This window comes from Candoia aspera, chromosome 4 (genome assembly GCF_035149785.1).
Source record: "Candoia aspera isolate rCanAsp1 chromosome 4, rCanAsp1.hap2, whole genome shotgun sequence".
NCBI classification, from domain to species: Eukaryota; Metazoa; Chordata; class Lepidosauria; order Squamata; family Boidae; genus Candoia; species Candoia aspera.
The window spans coordinates 68,587,624-68,614,798 of record NC_086156.1 but is presented as its reverse complement, the minus strand read 5'-3'; the positions used below and the strand labels follow the sequence as shown (position 1 = coordinate 68,614,798).

The 27,175-nt window shown below is 37.4% G+C and overlaps 1 protein-coding gene across 1 annotated transcript; it reads right to left on the bottom strand.

The window, feature by feature from the left end:
• Positions 1–5,055: 5,055 nt before the first annotated feature.
• CDKL2 (cyclin dependent kinase like 2) lies at positions 5,056–26,832 on the bottom strand. Its single transcript, XM_063300366.1, has 13 exons — positions 26,543–26,832; positions 21,523–21,717; positions 20,091–20,285; positions 19,148–19,326; positions 18,796–18,908; positions 18,547–18,686; positions 17,514–17,602; positions 14,553–14,676; positions 11,269–11,558; positions 10,569–10,662; positions 9,383–9,506; positions 8,185–8,291; positions 5,056–7,639 (listed from the first exon to the last, which is right to left on the bottom strand). The coding sequence occupies exons 2-13, from the start codon at positions 21,688–21,690 to the stop codon at positions 7,580–7,582; spliced, it is 1,683 nt and encodes a 560-aa protein (XP_063156436.1). The 5' UTR covers positions 21,691–21,717; positions 26,543–26,832; the 3' UTR covers positions 5,056–7,579.
• Positions 26,833–27,175: the final 343 nt, after the last annotated feature.

The following is a 27,175-nucleotide window of genomic DNA, read 5'->3' as shown; positions in this document are numbered from 1 at the left end:
CCCCCTCCCAGCATTGGCAAGCGTCACACATCTGCCTGGGAAAGTAACCTTGAATACATGTCATAACCCAAACAGACATTCCTTCAGGGCAGCACAAAGGTAACACCCTGGCAGGGCTGGAATTCCCCACCCCGCAGGTGATAGACACGGATCAGAAACATGACATGCGAAACGTTACGATGTATGCAAACCATTGGAATGCTGAACATGACACCATGTATGTTTTGGGAGGCAGTTGCCCTACGGACAGGAGGTGTCATGGGGGGGCTTGGATTCAGAGTCAGAAGATGAAGGACAGCCAGCCCCTGAAGTGGCCTTGGAGGATGAGCAGTAGTCAGCTCTGAGGTCACCAGATGAACAGCTGCCTGAGCAGGCAGAGGAAGCAGGGCCACCCAGTGATCAGTGCGGACAGCTGCCACTGCTCAGGGAAGGACTTGGAATTGCCACCCCCTCCCAATGCAAGAGCATGGACAGCAGAACGAAGAGCAGAACAAAGGAAGTCAGCGAGGTTACTCGCAAGGAAGCAGTCTTACCCTCCTAAATGAGCCCCACCGGGGCTGCTCTTCTTTAAGAAGAGCTGCAAGACCAAGACTGCTGTTGGAAACAGCCAGTCGTTAACTCTGACTCTGCACCTTGCCTTTTGACTCTGAACCCAGTCCGGCTGACCACCTCAACAACCTCCTCAGACTCCTGGACTGTCTGACCATTCTTGTGCCTGCTCCCTGGACTTTGAACTCTTTTATTTAGACAAGTTGCTGGACTTGTGAGAACTTGGTTGCTTTTATGTGCGTTTGTTTGTACATAACTTTCTGTTGCTGCTTGCTGTAAGAAAGAGTCTGCAACTACCTCTTGTGTATGTGTGTGCCTGGTCTGAGACAGGACAGGTGTATTCAGGCAGATCTGTCCAGATATCAGTAAAAGTGGCAGGAATGCTCTGTGCAAGGATGAGAAATGGTGATGAGCATCCTTGCTCTCCCCTTCCCTGGCCAACTGCATATGGAAAAAGAATTGTTCCTTCAGAATCCTGATTTACCCAATTTTGAATTCACTTGGTGAACCTTTACAAATGGCCAGCAGGGGAACGGCAAAGCAGAAGAGTGGCAGAAGTGGCCCACTCATTTCGGCTCTTTCCCTACTTAAATGCAGAAACTCCCCACTTTTAGTCATACCTACAGAAAAGAAGGTTCAGTGGTTAAAGAACTGCTCTGCAGGAGGCCTAAAAAGCCGGCACAGTGCTGCATCTCACTTATTTCAAAGCGTTAACTCACCATCTCAAGTCAGGTGTTTCTGCTTTAGCATCACTGATTTTCAAATCACTGATCAAAGACGAGACAGACATTTAATTAACATTTTTATTTACATGATGAGAAATACATGTTTGGACATTGCAAAGCCACAGAGCTCAGAAATTACAGGTTATTTAAATGTTGAAATCAGAATGGTATTCTGTGGTAATAGAGGGGAGAGGTCAGTATTTGTATAAAAATGGCAGTATTTCATGTCTGAATACAGATCTGGTTCTTTTTTTAAAAACTATTTCTCATACGTTGACAGGTCAACCATAAATATTGGCCAGTGTTTCATCCAGTAAAGACGGTTTGTTTTTTCAAAGGCTGGATATTTCTGCTACAAATAGAATTGCTTATTTGCCATAAGCTATAATAGCAGTATCAAATATACGAAGTTCACATATTAAAAAACGCCATCAGTGAATTAATAAAAACAAAATCTAATATAAAAAATCTCTCTGGATAGTAGATGCATTTAAAAATATATACATTATTTTTCTAATCTCTGAATTGTTTTATCCAAATCATTTAACAAATAATCAGTTAAAAGAATTATATGTCTATGAAAAGGTATTTCTAAACTAAGAGTCAATATTCCTATCTGATAAAGGGGATAACACAGGGGATAATAGGAAGGTCTTTTCTCCTAGTGCAATAAAATAAGTCATACTTTTAAAGTCATAGTTAGAAAAGAAACAATGTGATCAAAGTCCCTTTAATCATAACAAATATGTCCTTTTGAATTCAAGTGATATACTCTAAGAAAATCAAAGTATGCATCTCCTCACATATTGGTGCCCTTGGCCACTGAGTTGGGCATTCCTGGCTTAAATGCTGGGGTAAAAGAAGAGAGAGAAAAGAGAAGGCCTAGGAGAAAAATTGGGGGCAGAGAATTGCAACCAAGGGATAAAATGAATGGGTAAGTGTGAGCAAAAGAGGGAAAAAATAGGAAATCTGTAGGACCCATTCACTTTTGGCTCTAGACACCTATTTATTTTTCTGGAAAGAATGAGACACTAGAGAGAAGTTTCCCACTTCAGATGTAATATTACCCATACAGTATAGTATAAATATTTGTGGAGCAAACTTCAATAGAATTTTTTTCAAGGGTCTGTCAACTTAACAGCGCCTGCAGAGTTTAACAATACTTATTCAGAAGTAAATTGTTTGTATCTAAGATATTTAATTTTATGTTCACCTCACTGAAACATTAAAAGCTGCCTTCCACCAAGTCAGATTCATAGTTAGTATTAGTTACACTGACCACCAGCAGTATCCCAGAGTTTTAGTCCAATTGGTTCCCCACCCTACCTCAGTCACTTGGAACTGAACCTTTTTCATTTAAAGCAGATTCTTTACCACTATACTGTTTTGTACCTCGTATAGAAATCATAATATCTGGGGTGAGGTGGCAAAAAAGGCAAATTGGAGAGGGAAGAGGACATGTAGCAAACTCAGGCTATAAGCACTAAGGAGCAGGTAAGAGAATCCATTAATTTGTCTTGATAGTTACTGTATATTCAGATATTTAATGGATCTCAGCAACAGCTGTTGGTTATTTTTATTTAATCCAGAACGAATTGTTTTTTAAAAAGTACCAGGTTGAACCTTTGTTACACTAGAATTCTGTTCTTCCTTTAGCAAAGAACTTTTGTTTGTATGGGTTATATTTATTGATATTTACCGTGTTAAAAATTAAAATTGATGCATTTGCTGCTGCTACTGCTTCTCACAATTGTTTGATGGGATTTTAATATTGTATTATTTTTCAACATAGGCTGGGAAATAATTTTGATTTTGAGAACCCCTGAGAGGGTCTTGGGGGACCCCCAGGAGCCCTAAGACCACACTTTCAGAAACACTGGTCTAGGTTAATAGACAACTCTTCGCTCTACCATCACGTTTAGGTGAATTCCAAAAAGGTTGCATGTTATCTTCATAACAAATCCTGGAAGTAGATTAGGCTGAAGAAAGCCATACACAGTGAGTTTCGCTGATGGGGAGCAGGGAGTATTAAACTGGGTGTCCTTTCAAAAATACAAGCTAAATATTTATTCTTACACTGATAACTATGCAGCCTATTGTGCATTATAAAATGTGTAATAGCCTACACATAAGATTTGCTTGTTTTTTTCTGCATACATGCCAATACAAAGGTACGATCAGAGAATCATCTTGCTACACCTAAATAAAGAATCATATGCTTGTTTTTGTTTTTATGGAAACCATTTACAGGTTATGTGGAGCTAAAAAATGATGTAACACTTGCACAGCAAACTATACTGCCCCAAGGAGAAACAGCTCCAAATGTTGCTTTCATGACCTCAAATTAAGCCTTTTTCTCTGTCCTGCAGTTTCTATTATTTATTTAAAAAAAAAAAAAACAGCTCTTATTCATGTCATTTGCAGCGGGAAGTGAAAAGCAAAAGGTACATTTTTGTTAAATTGGCTCTCTTTTTAGATGTAGTTCCAGGTGCTTTCTGATTATTGTAAGCCTTAGCAAGAAATCTTAGCATAACACGGTGCACAAGTTAAATAAACAAACAAGCCAGTATCACTTTGACTTCAGAATTCCCCCTTAAGGTCCTTTACAGGGTTTAAAATAAGGTGAACAATATCTGGCCCTCTAAGACCGTTGGACTGTAGCGTACATCACCATCACATCTGATCACGCTGGCTAGGCAAAAGGGAATTGGAGTTTAACAGAATCTAGAATTACACAATATCTTTTACATAAATTTTGTTCAAGTTCATCTAGGTGGAATATTTTCCACTCACTTGATTAAAAAATTTGGACTAAAATCACTCAGGACAGATTGGTAGAGTAGCACCAGTCATAGTTCTCCACATCTGCAGCAAAGACAGATGTGTTGAAGATCTGTGCACAAGCATAAATATAATGTATTGTTAGAATACATAAAATCTTACTGACTCATTTATACATTATTCAAAAAGAAAGTGCCTTTTCAACAAAGACTCTTACACTGGAAAGATAAAATAAATACAGAAGAAGGGAAAGGAAGAGAGGAAAAGGGATATTGCATATTATAGCATAAGCTTCAATCAGCAGGCCCAGAGCTCTAGGCTGGGCAGTACGTACATCCATTATGATAGTAAAGAGCATTTTTACCACTGACCTGGCTATGATTCAACATACTGTAAGGGTTTTTTTTAAATTAACATATAATTATATCCATCCATATTTTTGAAAGGCACTTTTTTTATAAAAGAACTGCTTTGTTTTCATTAAAATACTGAGGCCAAAGGAGATAAAACTTCCTCATCCAAATTCCAGCAAGTAGCATCCAAACATCAAGGGGTTCACCTTAACTGTAGAAACCCCTCCTTCATTATCTGTTACGAAGTTTTTAGTGGCCAATAAGAGAAACTTCAAAGTGTCATCATCTTCTAAGTCAGTATCTTCAAGATCATAGAAAACAAATTTGCATTTCTCATAAGTGATGTCAAATTGCTCATTACAATAGCAAACATAAAGGACACAGCTACAGATCAAATTTAAGTGCCTTTTTTAAAATTAACTCTGGCTTGTGGAATGCTGAGTGTTCAGCAAACCAGAATCAACTTCTGGTATTTCCTGAAGAGAAGGAATCAGTATTAAACTAGTGCAAGTCTATGTTGCAGACTAGAGTTCATAATTTCTTTGGCCTACTATGGGTTCCAGGAGGTACAGCCAGTAACATTAGGATGTGGACAGAATCTAAATTTTTAAAAACATTTTTACTTGTTTGGCGAAGGGGTTGAGTTGGAACTGCTACCTTAAGCCTTATGGAGACTTAAGGGCCTATTTTGCCTCTGTACTCACAAAATAGCTATGGGAGGAGATGTAGGCATTTGTAAGCAGGGCAGTTGGTACCGCAAAGCACTGGATTTGCCCTTTAAAGTTCCCTTAATCACCAAAATGGAAAAAATGTGGCTCTGTAATATTCAGTTTTGCTCAATCTGGAGAGGCTGCCAATGGGAAGCTGGTGGGTGGGTAAGGACCCACCTGGTGCTCAGATTGCCCATCCTTGGTGTAGATACGAAATACCACTGGTATTCTAACAATAATAATTACAATTTTATTATTATCTGGCAGTTAAACATGTCACCTATCTGTTTATTCAAAATGGTAACAATGCCGAGAACTTCCAAATGTGTTGAGAAGAGTTATAAAGGCAAATATATACAAACAACACTGATATTCACAACACACTTTCTAAGCATCTTCAATAATATATCTTATACTAAGAATGCTTTAGAAAAGCCTATGATCAATTCACTTTATTTGGGTGCAGTGATGGTAAAAAAAAGTACTACTCAAATAACATTAACTTCAATTTTCATACAACTATCACAGTGTTAAAGAGCTATGAGTATGTCATTATGTTAGATCCATGGCAAAGGATAACTGAAGGGCAAATAGAGAGCAAGGCTAGTTTACAGAAAGCCAGTTTTCAAACCCAACGTTTGGGAATGCTGATTTTCCTTGAGTGCATGCTTGTAACTGCATGAAGATAATTCAGTGTAAACCAGAAGATGAATAGATAAACACACAGTTATGCATGTCTGCAAATATTCTCTCAGTCTTGGCAGAAATCTTACACAAAAGAAAAGTACCCCTTGAGTTGAATTTGACTCTTGGTTACTTCATTGCTGAGCTTGACTGGTGGTCAATTTTTTTCAACTTCCCAGTCTAGTCTATAGCCTTGCAATTTCTTGGTGATCTCTTATACAAGTACTAACCACATCAAATCCTGTTGAGTTTTTTTCAAAATCATCCAAAGTTAGTTTATTATGGAGGGAAAATATTTGTCATAGACATTGCCATAAATATGAACTGTAACTGATAAATTTTAACCCAAAGCATAAAAATAATATTAAGGAATAGTTTTATAGCAAAGCATCATCTGCTCTTTTTCCTAAAATACCATTACTAGGCCTGGTTTACATAGTCATAGTTAACATAAGCATGCTGTCTTGAATAAACCACAACTGGCTGGGTTTATACAAAATGCTAAGCTAAAACCAAACAAACTAGGTTATATTGTTGTATACTGTCAGAATCAGTCCATAGTTTCACTGGTATGAATTCACTGCGGGCTTCTCTTAATGGAACTTATACTAATTTTGCTTCACGTTAAGGGTTTACAGAAGAACCCTGCTAGATTAGAGTTAAGGCTAATTAGCCCAAAATTTTATTTTCCACTGGAATGAACGAGGTTCTTCAAAGAAAGCTACAGAACAGGATATCAAGTCAATGGCCCTCCCCATAATTTTGCTCCCCCACATCTAGAATTTAACAGTATGATATGTCTCTACCTCTACTCCAGAGGATCTTAAGAACTGCAGTTTGGTGAAAGTGAAAAAAAAATCTGTTAAGAAATACTTAGCTCCCTGTGTACAAATTTTTCTTTAGAATGGAATGATTATGACAACTTAGCCTTATCGCATAACTATACCCTCATCCTACTCTTCTTGAATGCACTGAAGTTGTCCTGCTTCCTTTCTGTCATTTAAATATTGCTGATTTCTTTATGACTTCAATTCAATTTGCAAATTACATAGCAAGTTTTAAATAAAAAAGTTGAAACAAAAATGAATGCCTGTAAAATACACATTATTGACCACAGTGCTGTAAAATCTGCCTGCCCTTGTCCAAGTACTTACATGCTTGACCTCATACTTCATGCTAAGACATAATATAATTTCATAGGCATCTACGGATAGCCATGATGCCAAAATTATGAAATAAGTGTTGGAATATCACAATACATGTTCTGTCCTTGCAATTTGTATTGCAATGTTGAATGAAAGTATGTAAGGGGTGGAGTTTGTGTTGCAATGTTGTGATACATGTTTCATCACTTGCTCAGCTTTGGCCTTCATGGATGCCTATGTCTGATTTGTTTGCTGTTTACCATGATGTGTGAACAGCTAGTTTTTTTTAAATGTTTTTAAAAGCCTGACTTACTGTATGATGTGAACCCAGATCCCTTCCCTCAACACTTTCCTACTGAATTATATCAGTCTTCAAGATCACTGAAATGATTAACTGTAGATTATTTTGTTCATACACATCATGTTATAAAAGAAGTAGTAGTCTTAGTACCATGGTTACTATAAAATAATTTGATTTTTTTTCCTTTTACTGCCATTATCCTAGCTATAGCAAAATACTTGCAACTGCCTCCCCATCCCCCAACTTCAAAGTACCTCCATGTTAAGGGTATGAAAGTGCTGCAGGTGCATATCAGTGGGCATCATGTAAGAGTTGCCAATTCCACTTGTTACTAATGCTCTACTCTGGGGAAGGTGGCTTCTGAAGTATCTTGCAAGGAGCTTCCAGACATCTGCAAATCAATCAAATAAATGTTAATTGAATTTCAAGCATGCTAATGTTTTGGCAGCAGTTAGTGTTACCAGAAACTCTCAGTAAGAAATAATAGTAACTAGATTCTGTTATCGTGCTTGATCCCATTAAGATAATTTTATGAACCTTTATTATGTTCCCCTCAGTCATCTTTTTATAAATTAAAAAGTCCAAGTTCATAAATATTTCACTTATCTTTCTCTAAAGGTTCTCTACCATGTTTCTTCTGAGATAACACTGATATAACAGTGTTCTAACTGAGCTGTACCAAATTTAAATAATGTCATTATGAGCTTCCTTGCTTTATTTTCAATACATTTACTAAAAATTACAAAGGTAAAAGCAAGGTGTTTTTCCCCCTAAGGAATACCTTGCATTTTTTTTAAGGGAGGCAAGGCTGCGTATTGGAAAGATACATACTTCACAGGTATGACTTACTAGCTCATTTTGTTAACAAGAGAGAAAAATGGATACGATAAGCTGTGTATGCATTTACTTACTCCCCAACTGAGAGGAACTGAGTACCTGATGCAGACCCAGGCTTGAATTTTGAAGATCTATTGTGGCAAGGGATGGCATGCGAGACTCTGGAACAATTTTGTTTTCTTTCTTCAGAAATCTGGAATTCCAAGCTATTTATGAAGGAAGCATTTGATCTTTAACAGAAATTACCTTCTGCAAAAGTGCCATTCTTCCAATGTTACATATGACTTTGAGCCACTTTTTCTTTTGATTTAACTGATACAAACTATCATTTGCCAGCCAATGATTTATAACAAGGTGGACAACCTGTGGCCCTCTAAGACTACTGGACTACAGTTCACATCATCACATCTGGTCATGCTGGCTAGACAGAAGGTAATTGAAGTTTAACAGAAGCTAGAGAGTTACATGATACCCTTTTAAATGAGTTTTGTTCAAGTGTGCTTACTTAGTTACGTTTAGCTGGAATATTTTCCACTCCCTTAATTAAAAAACTAATATGGACTAAAATAATTCCAGACAGATGGTCAGACTAGCATCAGTCACAGTTCTCCACATCTGCAGCAGAGACAGATGGCCTGTCTTTTATGGGCTGAACATCTGTACACAAGCATAAGCATAGTGACTTGTTAGGATATATCATATATGGAACTTGCACAGACACAAATGAATTCAAAAGTCACTCTGCAAATGCAAAACATCTCAACTACCAACTTCGTCATTTAGTGTTCCTAATTTAGATAGAGCAGGGTAGAATTTAACTGATGTTCCTATTTTGCTTAGAATTATCACATTTCAGAAAAATGTGTGGCAATGGTACACCGGGTTGTACTTTTTTTTTTTTACCTTTGAATGTTATGATTATTCAATCAATTGTGAAATCAAAGAGGGAACTACAACTACTTTTATAAAAGACTGGAATCCCTTTATAGACTTTTTGCTGAAAATGGATAAAAATGAACTGCTGATTTTGGAATTTATTAAAAAGGTTTCTTTATGGGAAGAAAGGAACTATGGTATGCAATGTGGAAGGGTGGAGATGGTAATTGCTATGTTAACTGATGCAAAGAAGATTGGAAGTCGCTTCTTTAGATATCTTTCTTTTTCTTGTTATTCTTCACTTCTACCCTTTTATAATCTTTTTCTATTTCTTCTTCTATGTTTCTGTAGCTTTTTAAATCTTCGTACAATCTTCTCTTAATAAAAATTATTCATAAACACTCTGAAATCAAACACAAACCTTTACCATCCACACCTTTGAGTTCAGGGAGATGGCTGGAATTAAGCTCTGGCAAATGGACATCTGCTTTAGAAAACTCCCACTTTTTCTTGAGGGACTGAAGGGCATTGTTCTCTTTTGACATCTATTACCAAGAAAATAAAATATGAAGGTTGTTTTGCAAAAAATAAATCCTAAAGTGAAACATTTTATACAGAGATTATACAAATAGTACTAAACATCTGCTCCATCCTATATCAATAGGTAGCTCATTTTAATGGACAAAAGAACACCAACTAGCATAGCAGAGAGACAGCAGCAGTGGGGTCGGGGACATCAAGATTTGCAAAAATCTGCAGAAACAGGTGATAGCTATTGAAAATCTAATGTTGTAATACTGGCTAGGGAAGGATGTTTTGGGGAAAAGACTTAAGTTAAATCAACTAAATGAGGGCTATTCTCTATTATTAAGAAAAGCTGAAAGCTTGAGTTGCATCTAATAGTAGAAGGCAGACCTTCCAGATACTAATGAAGGACATTCTCCCCATTAAGAAATAGACACACTTTGCATAATATATCCTAATCTCCAAATGGAAAGTGGTTTGGGCCCACATCCTAATGAGCTTTCAAAGCAGATGCTAAATTAATTATGGAAACACATAACAAAAATTATAATATTTTGTGTCAATTAGACAGATATAGTTACGAAGAAGTCAATATATATACTTCAGAAAAAGCACTAATTTTGTTACAAATTTGTAACTGAGTAAGATTAAAGAAACTCTTCCACTTTTTTCCCCCAAGAAATGTTTTTCACCTTTAAGAAAAGATGCCTAGGTTCGTTCGTTCCTTCCTTATGTGTTTTTTCCTGGTGCTGTGCATCTTTCATTGTAAGTTTGCTGGTAGGGATGGCTTCATTTAAACTTATTTAAACTCTCATTTAAACCACACAAGAAGCACTTTTGGCTGATGAGTAGAATGTTTTACATAAACAAAAGAATACCAATATAAGGAGGAGAGATAAAATGTTCAAGAAAGGCCCTACTCACTGGGTACAGGTAGAAGAGGCAAGGGAAACTTTATCTCTCTGGCTCTGCCCACTTTCCAAGGCCTGCATGCTCAACCTATGCTTTGCAAATTCCCACAAGATCTGGCTACATGGACACCAAATGTCAGGAAGGTTCAAATATTTTTAAGAAGAGCTTACCGATGTTGTTAAGTTCACATTGTAGTGACCTGCTGGTGATTTTTTGCCTTGCTTGAAGCAAGGATTGAAATAAATTTTGGTTTTCTCATCAGTTCTAGGAATAAACACACAGAGAATGGGTCATCCTTAAATTTAAAAGCCAGGTCCTAGACTATATAACTGAAAAACAGAATTGCCCCAGATTGATCTACAGGCACAAGATGTTGAAACGCTGCAGAAATTAATTAGGTCTAGGTCTGGGTCAGTGTCTGTATAAAAGACTGCTAACCTGAGTTAATGTTAGAGTTGTTGTGCTGTACAGAGATGAGACATGAGCTGACAGATGCCAATAGCTAGGTAAGGGTTTTCCCCCTCATTATTCAACCCTTCTCCCCCCTGTAACATCCACTCAGTTATTGGTCTTTTGTTCTACTACTGCTCTGTTTGTTTGTTTTTACCAAACCGACTTTGAGGCCTAAACCTAAGAAAAACACTGCTGGAGCAATCCTCACTTTGCATAGGATGACCCCTTCATCCTATATGGAAGTATACTGTACATTTAGAACACTGTAGAGATATAATTAGGAGAGCCATGTATAAATTAGTCTTCAAGTAACACTACACAGGATGCAAAGAAGTGTATACTCTAAATAGAAATGGCTAAGCTACAAGGTCATCTGCAATGCTGATACCAATTTGATACTTTATTCTGATTTTGTACCTGTAATTATGGGTTGCCAATCTTGTCCCTATTGTGGGGGTCCCACTGATGCTGGATGGTGTGGTGGAATAGTTCTGTGCAATGGGAGGAATTACCATGCTTGGATTCTTCGCATATTCTAGACTATTATTTGAATCCTTCAGATATGTTGGAATTGCATTAATTTGTCCAGCAGTGTTATCATACAGGAAACTCATGCATGATGATCTCTCAGATTTCAGTACGTCAGCCTTAGATACTTTCGTTCTGAACAGCTTGGAATCTCTGTGCTTTGAATCTACACTTAAATCCTGTTACAAAACACAAGCAAGTACCACAAATGAACTGAAGTGAAAATGAATAGGCAGTATGTGAAGGACACAAAAAGCCAATTCCGTTAACATTTGCATCATTTAGTGACACCAGGGGAACTACATGGAAAAAAACAATACTTCTATCTGCAAGAAGCAGCCAATCACCATTCAAATCCACAATATGGCTCTATTTGTGAACAATCATCCTGAAAAATACAGCTTCTGTTTTTCGTCACTGAAACTAACAAAAAGTCAAATCTATAAGAATTCAACAGAGATGGCAACAAATCTGAGTCTGTTATCAAGTGTGCACTTGACAAATAGCTAAAGCCAATCCTGGTTCTCTGATGAGTTTGTTTGCATGATATATACATTTATTTCCAATTATTTCCATGTTCAAATATTCCATTATCATACTTGAGGCAAACTTAACAGCCGAATGCTGACTTTGAGCAAAAAACTTACTTTAGTTTTCTGAAATGTGATGTCTAAACATGTCCTAACTACCAGGAAACACACTGAGACAATGAACTGGTCCCTAATATTTATTACTAGTACTTAACAAGAATCCTAACAAACTGAAGAAGCGTGGGAAAAACCCAGACATATAACCCCCAAGGGTTAAGGCGGTCCCAATCTGTGTCTCTTTGAATGGCTGAACAGTTCCTCAGTGCTACGCATACGCTTGACAGTCTGGGTGGGAGCCCCCTGCTCGCCATCCTTACTCATGACAAAACACCTTTCTATTCAGAATACAGGAGTTTCTGTGATTGGATATAGTTGAGAAAGGCTTATGTTACTCTGGAAGAACAGAGTTAAGAATTTCTCAATAAGGTATTTGATTTACTACAAGAGTTAATATGCTTCTTTTTAAATGAAATACTTTCTTTAAAAACATTAATAGGTGCTCTTGTCCCCACTTCATTTCACTCTGAAAATGCCAACTCCTTTATTAATGAAATACACAGAGGTGGAAAGAAGGAAAGGAAGATATAAACATGGGTGTAAAACAAATTAAGGTCCTTATACTAAATCATCAAACTCTCTGGAGATGAGGAGAGGTCTTAATTCTTGAGCATCAACATTTAAACATGCTAAATTAGCACTCTGGTCATTCTTTTGTTCTTAACTCTGTACCAGCAGGCAGCAATGAAGAGGCAAACCATCATAGAGACAACAATGGGGATGAGATGTTTAACCATCACCGTAATAAACACCTAGTTCTACAATATATGCTGGATAGTAATATTGTCACATTGTTTCATTCTTAGTCAGCAATTTTCCTAATTTATACTTGGTCTCTTATTCTCCAATAAAGCCCGTTTAGTACTTCAGTGACAGCAGCTGAACCAAATTTGAAGTTGAATTTATCCCATGTGTTCTGTTACATAAATTGAGAAGCAGCTTCCCTCATAAAAGTTTTTGATAATCTTCACTCTGAAGAAGAATAATCAGAGACATCAAACTGCTGCAACCTGATACAGATGAGCTCCTGTTACGGAGATTGCTGGTGAAGAAGAGGAGGGCCCTCTCCAGGGGGAAAAGTGCAAACGCAGTACTGAATCTCTTGGATCCCAATCAAAAAGACCGTTAAGAGAACCGCCTTAGGTTTCTTGGTGGAGTTTGCTAGTGCCTTTCAGTTTAGCAGGATTTTGTCTAATAGAGTAGAACAATAAACACTAGAGCTCAATCTTCTGGTCTCAGCGTGGTTCTTCACTTTATATCCTGACAGCTCCTCAGGAAACTGCAGTTCAAACCCATCCCTGTGTCTCTGTAAAACCTTGTATACTGATAGCTATCCAGCTTCTGTTACCTAAATCTATATCTGAAAAAGCCCAGATTATATGGAATTATTGCAAATAGAATGCTAAATCTGAAGATATTCCTGGAAAACAAACCTAATATTTCATTAAAACACTTTTTCCACAAAAAAAACAATTGCGTTTGTTAGATATGATTGTCCTGAATTACATGTCAATGTTATTTACTGTAGATATGCTTTGCCATACACATATTATTAGTTTATGTAATCTGTGAAATTTTGGTGGTTTTTGTTGGAGTTTGTGCAGAGTGCTGGAAAGCATTTGGCCCAAGAGATCAGAAAGAAGATACCAGGCATTTCAACAAAAATATCTGTATTCAAACAAAGCATAGAAGATAAACAGTTTCCTCATCCAGAGCCCTGGATGGGCAAAATCCTTAAATACAAAAAAGCATATTTACAAGTACACGCACATACCCAAGTGTGCTGAGCAGAAAGAGAGGCTGCAAAACAGGAGAAACAGGCAAGCAAGGAGCTGGCAGAGCTGGCTTATTTAAATGCAAATCAACCAAGGAAGTAGAAGATGGTTTCAGTTTCCCATATAAGGTCATTTGGACACTTAAACCTTGTTAACCAAATGAGGCCTGACCTTTTGACCCTGCCAAACACTTAAGAAAACAATTTGTTATCATGGATACCTTATGTTCCTCTGCAGCTTACTTTCCAAGCAGAAAAAAATAATACCAACAGTTTTCCCCATTCATAGATATGTAGATGTGGGTTGAGAGGGGTATGAAATATTAATCTAGAAAACAAAGAAACTAAAAAACCAATACATGTACCAACAAAAGGAAATTAAAGTCTATCCAAAAGTTTATGTTATCAAAGGCATTGATATATTATCAATATAATTAAAACAATATGTTTATTAATTACCAGGGAATAGTGTATACATGCTGAAGGAGGAAGGATTTCAGAGGAACATATGAAGCATTCAAAATAGGATGCTATTTAAGTCATGGGAAAAAAACTGGTATGCCAGACAGCTTAAGTTCAACCTCTACGATTTCCAGTTGGAAAGCTCTTAGTTACAATAATCTGAAAGTCCCAACACAAACAATGAGGAGTAATTTCCCATCACCACAGATTAAACTTGGCTAGATGGACAATGGCCTGGCAGAAAATAAGGCATTTTTATATATTCATATACAATAATGGGTTCCACAAACCTGGATTAAAAGCATTTTTCTTTCATCACCTGTATCATCTTTGTCATTCCTGTTTATTCTAGATTTCTTGCGTAAAGAGTGTTCTTTTTCTTTCTGAATCTTCACTTTAAGTTCTTGAACAAACCTTATTTTCCATGTTTAAATGAAAATATAAAAATGAAACTTTTATTAATAAACAAAAGCATTTACCAATCGTATATTCACATTTAATAAATAAATAAGATTTATTTACTATTATCAAATCTTTTAAAGTTGTTGTAAGAAAAAACAGATAAAAACAATCTTTACTGTGTTGGTAAGTAAAGACAATTCAATATGGTTCTGGAAATTCTGGCATTTTATTTATCATTTCTTAACATACAGTAGCTACTCATCAAGACGACAAATTGTGAGATACTAATAAAACTGCCACTTAAGCAAGTGTAAGGAAAACTCTGTGAGGCTATTCTAAACCTACAAGCCAAATACAATTGAAGGAATAGAACAGTCTTTCCTGTTCATTGAGATACCTGTATGGAAGTTAAGATACATGTTAATAAGCCATCACCTATTGTCTATTTCAAATCTAAACTTCTTACAGCAAACATCAAAGAAGGCCCTCTAACGTAGTTATTAATGTTTAAAAGGCTAAATAGTTTTATCACAAATTGCAGATGACACAAAATGAAAATGACATTTTTTGAATTTTTTGGCTTCTATCAACATTTTGGCTGCTAAACTTCGGACCAATCAGATCTTCTGAACTATATTCAGAGACAACCTCACATACAGTAATAGGTGTAATCAAATCTGGACATGTCCAGCACATAATAACTGAGGCCGAGTCCAATAGTTTCAAGATATTCCTGTAACTACTGTAAGGTACAAGCTATCGTTTATCTCCACAAAAAATTTGAGCCGATGACTGTGGCGAAGAATGAAGAACTGATGGGAGATCACCCATGTGTACCCCAAACAGTTGCTCCTCATGAGAAGACCAAAAGACAATGGTCCCTGGTGGGTTTTGAGCACTGGGAGATGATGGGAATAGCCATCTTGCTCACAACCACGGTCAGCACCTTTTAAAGGACACTTAAGTTCTCAAACTTCTTTTTCTAATTACGTTCAGAAATTGCTTGTTAACTACTTTTAAGCTATTAGAGATCTTCAGATTGACTAATCTGAAAATGCCAGGTGAGTTTTCCTTCAATCCTTCATGAAAAAAAAAATTAATCTTAAGAATTTAAAAAACAGCAAAACGCTAAATAAGATTTCATCCTAGAAAGTTATAAACAGATTAAGGGTCCAGATAAATTTGGAATAAGATTTTGGAATTAATTATAAAGAATACTTCCTGTAGGAAATAGATTTGTTTGGACTTTTGCAAAACAAAATGAAGATAAACAATTGTAAACATTGGATACTTGAGGGAACTAAAGATTTTAATTAAAGGAGAAAAATGCACAAGTCTGATTAACAATTAATTAACTGGGACATATAAAATGATGCAAAACATTTTAACTTTGAAAGATCTTTTTGACTTCCCAAATGCCAGAACCTCTACCTTCTTGGATTAACTATAGGCCCAATATTAATATTAAACACAGTTTATAGATTTTAGTGAGATTATTTTATATGTCATGTAAGGTATCTCTATTATTCTGTCATTACTCTATAGTATTACCTAACCCAGCCTTTCTCAATCTTTGACCCTGGACCCTTGAAATATTTTTCAGGCCTTGGAGAACCCCTGCACATTCAGGCTCAAATATAGGCCAGAAGTTACAAAATTATTATATTAGTTTCATATGTAGGCCTGATATATATCCATTAACAGTGTTCCTAAACTAAAAATATAGAATGAAACCTACCTCTTTAATGTGAAATTGCCTGAATTTGAAATAATTTTTTAAATAAATCATGATCTCCCAGGGAACCCCTAGTGACCTCTTGTGGAACCCTAGGGTTCCACAGAACGCTGGCTGAGAAACTCTGACCTAACCTATTAAAATTTCACTATATTTCATTCTTGTGTTTAAAATCTAAAATTTCTAATTTTAGTTGTATCAGTATTACGATTTTAGAGTTGTGCTAGTGATTAAAAAATTAGTCAATATTTATAGTATATACAGTTGGTTACACTATTATTTCAACATCCTGGCTGCAATCCTAAGTTTCAAAGCTTTGTCTTGCTGGTCTATGACTGAAATAAAGAACTATAAATGACGTATGTTTTTTCAGTCTTCCCCAAACTCCATTTATTTTTTGGCTAAAGCTAGTTATCTATTCACACAAATCAATAATGTTTGAGTTAAAGATACAGATTTTCACTGGAAATATTCCAAGAAATAAACAAGGACATTTTAAAAAATCTTCTCTGAACATGGAAACTACTGTACCTGAACTCTGAGTTTATGTTATTCAAAAGGATAAACTGTCTATGTGAGCTAAACAGATGTGGAAAGGGGCAGTGACTAATGTGAATTAAATATCATTTGCAAAGTTCACTTCCTGTTAAAAAGAAATTCTGGGTATTGTTCTGTTTGGTCATGTAGACCTGGCCCTAGATATTTGATAGCAAACAGGGAGCAACTGGTTTGCATTTAATATAGGAAGTGGGAAGAGATAAAATTATTCTGCAATGAAGAAGAATTAGCTGGGCCAGATCATGCCCTATGCCAATTTTTTTTCCTGAGTTGTGCTCTCAGACCATGTTCCTTACCAAATTTCTGAGATTATGAAGTAGCAATAGAAAAGGAGCAGGCAAGGATTAAGCACCATTCTTCCCATCCATTATTTCCCTTTGGTGACACTGCCAACCCTGCCAACCCTTTTGCAGTTCCAGAAGTCACCAATATCTATTCAATCTTAAAACGGATTTGTGTTGTATATGCTAAAAGAAGAATGCATTATATCCACAGAACATCTCACTATTCTTTCTTTTTAACATGTACCTTGACAAAATAAGGAAACTCAGCTTACCTTTCAGTAAACCCATCTTTGTTAAAGAGGTTGCACTGCAGCAGCTCATTACAAGATGGCCTCTTCTCTGGATCAGTTTGCAGACATTGCTGAAGTAAGATTAAAACTTTATCTTGTTAAATACAATGGAATCAAACAAAAAGATCCAACCTCTATTGACCAAGATCCAGTATCAGTACATCTATTCTACATACCTAAGGATAATTCAGTGTGGATTTTTAAAAATCCCTTTCATATCACATAGCAAACAATTTTTCAAGCAGAAGGAACTTTTTTAAAAACATGATACGATTTAGTGGCAATGGGAGGGAGCAATGAAAGAAGTCAAAAATTTCATTCAGCACTCCAAAACTTTAGTAAGTCTAAACTAGCTCTTTGTATTTTTGCAGTTAAATGAAGTAAAAGATCTAACATTTTGCATTACAGATTCAAAGAATAGTCACACAAACTTAGTCACACATTTGCCAACAAGAAGTTCTGTATCTGAAATTAGGACATCATGTCACAAAATGTAAAATGTTTATTGGAAACAAAACAAACACTGAGAAAATAAAACAAGTGAGCAAGCAAATACTCGAAGAACAGCAGGTTAAAAAAAATTCTAGCTCAGTTGTGTCAGGATATTCCAAAAGCTTTAAGTTGTCAGTCAAACCCAGAGGCTAATACCGAATAGGCTGTACAAGAGTTCAGAATGAACATTAGCATCTCTTTTTAAAAAGTGAAAAGAGAGGTGTGTTTCTCTAGACTTGTATAGCTGCTTTGGAAGTGGCTCCCAGCTGTTTTCATGTGCACATACATACAGCTTCTTCATTTTGCTTTTTTCTCTGCAAAGCAAAATAGCTGTGCATGTGCATGTGCTGAGATAGCTAGGAGTAGCTTCTAAAGCAGCCATGTGGGTTTGGGAAAAGATCACCAGTACTGAAATGTCTGATTTTCCAATCAATATTCAATTTCAAAGAAACTTAAAGACCCCCCAAACAAAGACATGATTCTAATAGGAACATACTAAAAAGGTAAGAGACCTCAAAATTACCTTTGCAAATTCTATGACTATAACGGACAGCTTGGAGTATCGTTTTTCAAGAGGTTCTAGCTCTCTGATTTCGGGCAATCTCACTCCAGCAAAGAGAGGATTTTTATAGAATAGCTCTTGGTGCTTTGGAATTAAGTTACCTGGAATTTATAATCATTTATATCACTAATAAGACTTTAAAAGCATAACCTTACAAAAAGAAAAAATATATATTAGATGCATAGATGAAAAGACAATATGCATTCTTACCTAGACTTTTCATAATATGGTATAATTGGTCAATATCAGAGTCTCCAGGGAAAAGGGGCTCTCCTGTAAGCATTTCAGTTACCAGGCAGCCAATGGCCCATACATCAACAGCCCTGCAAACAAAACATACTTATGCAGAACCAGCTCTGCCATAATATTCTGTTTGTGACAATAGGAAAAGAAGTTCATTCTGTCTGATTATCTCCAAAGAGAGAGTACATTACAGCCGTAACAATGCTTTCAAATCTCTGCTTGGGCTACCATTCATTGTAATGCTTACCCATTAAGTTCCTTTTTCTTGTGTGTTTAAAAATCTAAGGAAACCTTAATGCTGAATTCTACAGTTCCTTACTTGCCATATTTGATATCACCAACTAACAGCTCAGGAGCGCGATACCACCGTGTCGCCACATAATCTGTGTAAGCTTCGCCAGGAGCTGCCAGTGTTCGAGCAAATCCAAAATCGCAGAGTTTGATAATTCCCGAACAGGAGACCAATACATTCTCAGGTTTAATATCTCTGTGTATGATCTAAAAAAGGATGTGTATGTACGTTAGCAAAGTCGCTATAAACCCATCGTGGAAAATCTTAAGAAAGATCTAGGTTCTTCAGACTTCAACGTAAAGAAGACAGCCTATTTTACACATTCGTTATTTGATTAACAGAATGGGCTTTCCAAACACCTAAGGAGAAATGTCTTTTAAAGAACTGCCTTCCTAGTCCCAGAAGTAGGTTCTAACCCAACTGTGAAATATCATGCTACCTCAAAGGGACAACATGTAAACATATTTACTTTATATGGGCATATAAGCGATAGGCAAAGATGTTCAGACATGCATAATCATCTACCCTTGCCTTTGAAAGAATAATATGCTTTGTATACTAGCTCTGAAGCAGCTATTACATCATCAACTAAATGAGGGAAAACATGGCACAAACATATCACTTCCACAAAGGTGGACAGAAGCGTAAGAACGTAGTTTTGTTTTTCATTAGAGACCATCAAGTTTCATAGCTGTATGTGAGAAATATGAAAATACAGTATCTGAGTATTTTAAATCCTTAGGAATGTAAATGTATTCTCAGACACAGAACTGGCATCTCTCTGAAAGAGCCTAACAAGAAAATGGACAAACAAAACTTTCCATAATGATGCTAACAATTATTTTGTTCATTTCTAACTCTTATTAAACCTATTTCTATGTGAAACTAAAACCAAAACTATTAAAATAAACACAACGTTGAATCAAAAACAATGCCAATACAAATAGCTTAGATGCAGCAGTTTACTTACATTATGATTATGACAAAATCCTATCCCCTTTATAATCTGAAACAAGTATTTTCGAACTCTGTTATAATCCAAGCCATTGGGAAACATCTCAAGATCATCAAGGACTGTGTGGTCTACAAATTCAAACACCAGATACCATCGTTTTTTCTTTTTACAGACTTCCAGCAGGTTCACCAAGTTCTCATGCCTTAATTGCTATCAGGAGACAAAAAATGCGTCATAAAACTACAACAGGTGGTGGCAATGCATTGAGTGAGAACATTCACAATAATTGCCTCTTGAAGAACATGTACACTATTAAGTAAATCATACAAATACTTCCAGTCTTGTTCTGTGCCTGTTTACTAGGTAATCAGTCCTAATGTATTCAACAGGTCTTATTCACAAGTTACTGTAATATTACAGTCTCAGTATTTACACAATGACTTTCTTTTCCAAAGCACTTTATAAACAATTTAACTCAGCAATCCATTACAACCACACAATTATTTTCAGAGAGGATCCCCTAAAGGTGGAACATTTAATCTACTTATTTGTTCAGCAAACTCTAACTGATAGAACAAAGTTAAGAATTGCTTAAATTCTATGCCCTATTTCTATTAGGTCATGACAATAAAATAAAGTAATATAAAATTAGCATTTAAAAAAAATGATCTCTTTTTCTAAATATTAGATCTCTCTAAATATCAGAACTTTGTATCTGAAAGCCTATGCAGATAGTTTGGTAATATACAGTGATGTTGTTTAATAAATGTATTAAAAAAAATTATAATCTTTTCTTGTAACTAGCTGACAACTCTCCAGCAACCAAAGCATACCTTAGCAATTATCTAAAGACCAAACAAAACCCAGGGTTTGTTTTTTTTTTTCAAAAAAACTGTAATTTCTACTTTTCAACTGAATAAATGGTGCATTTCCTATTACTTGTTCATTCTTGCTCCCTCCAGTAACACTTATCTTTTCCTTTTCTCTAAAAACACTTTTCTACATAGCTTTTGTTTAATATTTAACATGCTGGGGCATAATTCACACTACATATTAGTCATCATGTAGTTTGGATTTTGGCTATGACTATTATGGTTCATAAATTATTATGGCTTTTTTGTCCTGGGAATCCAGCCAATGGAAGTTAAACAAATGATGTATGAAACCCATCTGAAACTAAACATAAGTAATTGCATTTGCACATATCCTTTTGGTTTTATTTTATCTCTGCCATCTCCTGTATTTTTAATTTTTATTTGAAAAAAATAAAATAAAAATCAAGTATGACATTATGGTAAAGACAAAAGAGAAGGTAATGCTGCACTGTATCTAATACATAACTGATTATGTAACTGAAATTAAATATCTAGAACTGTATCACTGATATTGATTTAAGTGAAAGAGCACTACGGCTAAGGAAATATGAAGTTAGCAGCCATTAGCTTACCTTGAGAAGTTTGATTTCCCTCATGGCAATTTTTTTAACCATTTTATCATCTTCACTTTCCAAAAATTTTTTGATGGCAACTACTCTGCCATTCTCCTTGTTTCTGCACTTCATTACCATTCCGTAACTTCCTTCTCCCACAAGTCCAAGGATCTCATATTTTTCCATCTGAATTCAAACAAATGGGCCTGTAGCCTATAACATACAAATAAGAGTCAATGTATAGAATTAAGCCATTTGTTAGCAGATAGCTTATAACTAGTTAGTGTACACGGTATAAGGAAAGTACTGTATATGTCCCAGTACCAATGATTCACTCTTTTAAACAAAGTATTTCAGTTTGTCATTAAGGACTGATTACATTCTAAGCAGCTCACGGTGGCAGCTTCACAGATTGCATTGCACTCATACAAGAAAATAATTAATATTGGGGGGGGGAAGGGTTAAATATAAAATCCTCCAAGATGCAAAGGAATGAGGAGAATTGAGTCTGCCTGATTTGAAATTGTATTTTGCAGCCTGCTGCTTGGTTTGGATGAAGGAGTGGGTGCTGTTGAGAAATAAGAGAATTTTAGAACTAGAAGAGCATGACCTGAGGTTTGGATGGCATGGCTTTCTACGGTATTGTCCTGTTCAGACTATGAGACGGCCAGGCAGAATTACAAAAGAAAGTTCTTTATTAAAAACCAAGTATTGACAACAGAAAACAGTCCTTACTAATAGGCAATATAATTCAATCAAGTCCACCCAGGCAGTGGAGGAACACAGGGCAAGGCTGCCAGATGAAGAGTAGCAGGAGATTGTGGCAACACAGCAAGACAGAACTCGTCTAACTCTCTCAGTGAAGCAGCAAGACTGGGTGTTGCTAGAGCGCATGGCAAGGAGGTAGCTTGAGGTTTGATTGCAGGAGGCGGCACAGAGGTGAGGCTAGGCTTGGCGATGAAGGCTAGACAAGACTCTGCTGGAGCGACAAGACAAGGCTCAGATCTGAAGACAAGGTTGAACTCAGCTGGATTGGCAAGACAAGGCTTGGAACTGGAAGCACGGCTGGGCTTGGCTGGAACGACGAGACGAGGCTCAGAACTGGATGCAAGGCTGGACTCAGCTGCATCAGGGTGCGAAGGAGGTAGGTCCATATCGGTAGAGGGAGCTGGCACCGATTCCGTGTCGGCTACAGGCAAGGCTCCGTTTCCTGGCGAGGATTCTGTCAAAGCTGTTAGTGCAGTAGAACGGTTGTCTCCAACAGTTTGCTCTTGGCGCTGGTGCCTTTTTATGCAATCTTTTCATGCCCTTTCTCCTCTGTAGCCAATCGGGCCGCCTTTTGCTTTGCACACTTCTCCACTCTCCTTTCTCGCACACTAACTGGAGGATACAAACTCCCTCTGGATTCTGCCCAATCAGCATCTCCAAATTCTCCTGCTCTGCTAAGTCACTACTAGTTTCTATTTCCCCAGTTTTTTCCCAATAAGTTTTGTTTTCCCCTTCTGGCTCAAGATAAGTTTCGTTTTCAGAGTCAAGGTCAGACTCAAACCTCACAGGTATGATAAAGTTTATTTATTTATTTAATTTTTTTTTATCCCGCCTTTATTATTTTTATAAATAACTCAAGGCAGCGAACATACCTAATACTCCTTCCTCCTCCTTTTTTCCCCACAACAACAACCCTGAAGGTTAATGTAGCTTTAAAAATCACTATATAGAAGTGCCATATTGAGAATATGGAATAGATACAAACCCAGATTTTACCTGAAAATGCCTTTATGGGTCTCAGCACAAGCAGCATTTTCAAGAAAAGAAACAACAGGCAAAGAGAGATGGTTAACCTATGGAGAGTTGTTCCAAAAAGAGCACGGACAACATAAGATGAAATCAAGAGATCAATTGACTGCAAAGGGATTTAGTTTTCAATGGTTTTCGTATGCATGGTTAAGAGATTTAAGGTAGATAGCAGGACATTTGGAAGACTGTTTTCCTATATAACTGCTGCGAGATTATTATATGCACAAAGACAGAAAGATTCTGAAATACCCACAACGGAGGCATGGCTGGTGAAGATGACAGAATTAGCAGAGAGCAAAATTGACTTGTTTGATTAGAGGAAGGACAATAACTACATTTTGTCCATTTCCTTATGGACTTTTTGCTGAAAAACAGAAAGAATGAACTTATGATTTATGAGTTTGTTGATTAGAAAGGGTAGACTGTAGAAAGAATAAAATTAAGTTATGGAAATTAAATTATGGAAGTTAGGAAACCTTAGCAAGGGAGAAATACAAATGTACTTGTAACTGCTGTTAAGAAGACTAGAAGCCGCTTCTTTAACTTTTTATTTTCCTTTCTTTCTCTTTTCTTTGAACTTCTTTTCACTTACTACTTTTCTTTATTTTCCTTACTTTTCTCTTTCAAAATTTGTATTGTTTTTATTCTTCTAAAAATGTATTTAATAAAACATATTTTAAAATTATTTTAAAAAGTAATTAACATTGTCAGCAATGACTATAACTTTTAAGTTCAGTATCTAGCAGGGAAAGCATTTATTTTAAAAGCCCCTAAAACCACAAACGTACCTCCCTGTTTAAATAAAGTTGGTTTCAAAACAGTATAAAGGGTAATATATATGCACTCACCAATCTTCACCTTGCAAGAAAAGAATTGAGAAATATTCAAGGGATGAGTATATGAGGAAAACATACTGGTATAGTCATAGATACTTGCCAATAGGTATTGAACATCTAGTGAACTAAATAAGATTTGAAATATGTTTTAAATTGTCTACTGAAGGAAGAAATTATTTATTCCTACCTTATTCACTTCAGTAGGTTGATTTAAACACAATGAAATAAATGGAACAAAGTAAAACATCCCACTGAATTTTATTTGGTTCAGCTCCATTAGTTTTACAAAACACAGACTGTTCACTATATTAATATGTCACTTTTTTGTATTGGTGGCCTTTTATTCAATGATTTTATTCTGTGTTTAATTAAAATGATGCTGAGGATAATTTAGGATGAAAAATAATTAGCAACAAATTAAAAAGAATCCTAAAGAATAAAACAAATAAATGATAGTGTGCAAGTTCATCATAAAACTATCAGGAAAAAAGCTAGTAAAGTATGCTTCATATTTACTACAAAGATAGCAAAGAAATAGGTAAACACTGGGTGGAAAATGTGTGAATCTATCTCAGATCCCGTTCGTCACTGTAAACAATTCTAGGCCAGCCTGACTGTACTATCATGTTGCAGCAGGTGCTCCAGAAATACACAATTTTTACCTATATGCATACATTTATTTACAGGTATGTAACTTCAAAGGTACTTCAAGTAACAAAACCCTGAATAACAATCTGAAGTCACCAATATATAATAAAAATAAAGGGAGAGAAGTTAAAACATCAACAACATGCAATTCAAAATCTCTGGCAATATGTGTTGTTTTTTTACCAATCTTTAATGGTTTGCAAAAGTGTAGTCCCAGTAGATTTCCCATAGGAAGGGAGTCTCCCCTACTGTCTCCCTTAATAAAACCCTGATTGCCAACGAAAACAAGCATTATGCTGACATCACACTACCAACAAGGGTACATATTGTCAAGGCCATGATTTTCCTAGATATAAGGTATGACTGAGAAAGCTGGATCATTAAAAAGGCTGAATGGAAAAAAAACCCTGTTCCTTTGAATTAGAGTTCTGGACTGTGGTATGGGGGGGGTGTCAAAATCAGCAAGATGGTAGATAGGTCTCACCTCTTTTGAACATGCATGCAATGACACACTTACGAAGGAGGTGATGGGCAGTGTTATAATGCAAGCCCCCTCTTGCTGATTTTGACTCTCCCCACCCCTGACACACATCCAGCTGCTGAAGAAAACTGAAAGTAACTTGGAACACAAGAAGAACAAATAGTTCAATACTAGGTGAAGTAAAACTAAACTGACTGGAAGCGCAATATAGTGCCTGTTACAACGAATTCAGCAATAATTTAGAAGATACAGAACATACACGCCCGAACTGGCAAACTAGTCTATAGCAAGCTGGGTACGCATTTTACCGACCTCGGAAGGATGGAAGGCTGAGTCGACCTGAGCCGGCTACCCGAGAATCCGGCTTCCGCTGGATTGGGGTCGTGGGGAGAGTTTTGGTTTCAATACTGCCGCCTTACCACTCTGTGCCACACAAGCCTGCATTCATCGGTCCTAGCAAGCCTTCCAAAACGGCAAACCTACTGTTGAAATCACATCTGTGCCTAGACTCACCACCCACCCAAGCCTCCCTCTTGGTAATACTGTAACGAATTTCTGATCTCACTTCAGGCGGACATGCCGCGTCCGACCTGAGGGAATGGAGAGCCAAAATCACCTATTGATGCGACCAAACTCAAAGGACCTCACCCCACATTTTCATGTAGATGTTTAAAGCGGGGGCGCTATAAATCCCTACAGGATCGTCGCCCCATCCCATTAGAGCTCCGTCTCCTGCCCGCTCTTCCAGAGCCATTCCCCAAGGGCAAAAACACTGCAACTCGGAGGGCAAGCAGGTTGACTAGCAAGAGCCAGTGCCTCCACTCGATTGCAACGCGTTCTCCTTCACCCTCGTTCCGTAACAGCCGCCTCTACCACCGCTTGCCCCTCATTCTTTTCGTAGCACAGCAACGCTGCGGCCCCCGAACATTCCATCAGCTGCACCATCCGAAATTAGAAGGGAGAGAATAAGATCGTAGGTAAACGGGGGACCAAGCGCTCCTTACAGCTGCCGCTACTGCTGAGCTGGAGGAAGATTTCCCCGACTCGCCTTCTCTCCCTGGCAGGACTGGACTCTCTAGGACAGGAAGGACAGTGAACAATCTGAGCATGCTGTCGAGAGGGCCTTACCCTCTCCTTAGCACAGACCTTGCTGCAGCGCTCTCCCAAAGCTTCTTCCTCCTAACAGAACAGTAACAGTCTATCTGAAAATAAAATCCAGGTCGTACCATTTCTGATCCCGGAATTATTTGCTCCTGCAGCAGCGCACGAAACTCACCGGGCCTGTTCCGCTTGCAAAGCTCCCTGGCGAAGCTTGCCCGCGCCTACCACCATCACCCACTCCTCAGCCGCAAGGCTTCTCTGGGAGTCACAAGCCCATGGGAAGGAATGAGGGATCTTTACAACGCGAGCTTAGCCGCTGCTGCGAGAATGGAACGCCAAGGCCCAGGCAGTAACCAAGGGCAACAGCCTGCTTGCTCTTGCACAACAACATATACCGGAGCAGAGGACGAAGCACTCCGCCGGGGAAGGAGGGGTAACTCCAGGCTCAGGTGGAGGCGGTGTCAGTGAGGACCCTGCGCTCCTCACACTGGCGGTACAACTTCTCTGTTGCAAATCCGCACAGTCCATAACGCTGTATGGTCGAAGGATGTTTAGCCTATGCAGAAGCAAGTGCCGTTTCCCGGGAATGGAGGGTAGATCAGACAGAGAGAGGCGTCCCAGGGTTTTGAGGAAGAAAGATTCTCCAGCGATCCGTAACAGAACCCAGCCTTCGTGGTGGCTGGCAAGAGCTGCTTTGCCCTGCTTCTCTCTTCCTTAGTCTCTTTTTTTTGCGATAGGGAAAACGGTAGGATATGGCTGCGCAAAACGTGGGCTGGGACATGTTAAGGGGGAAGGAGGTCAAAGTTGG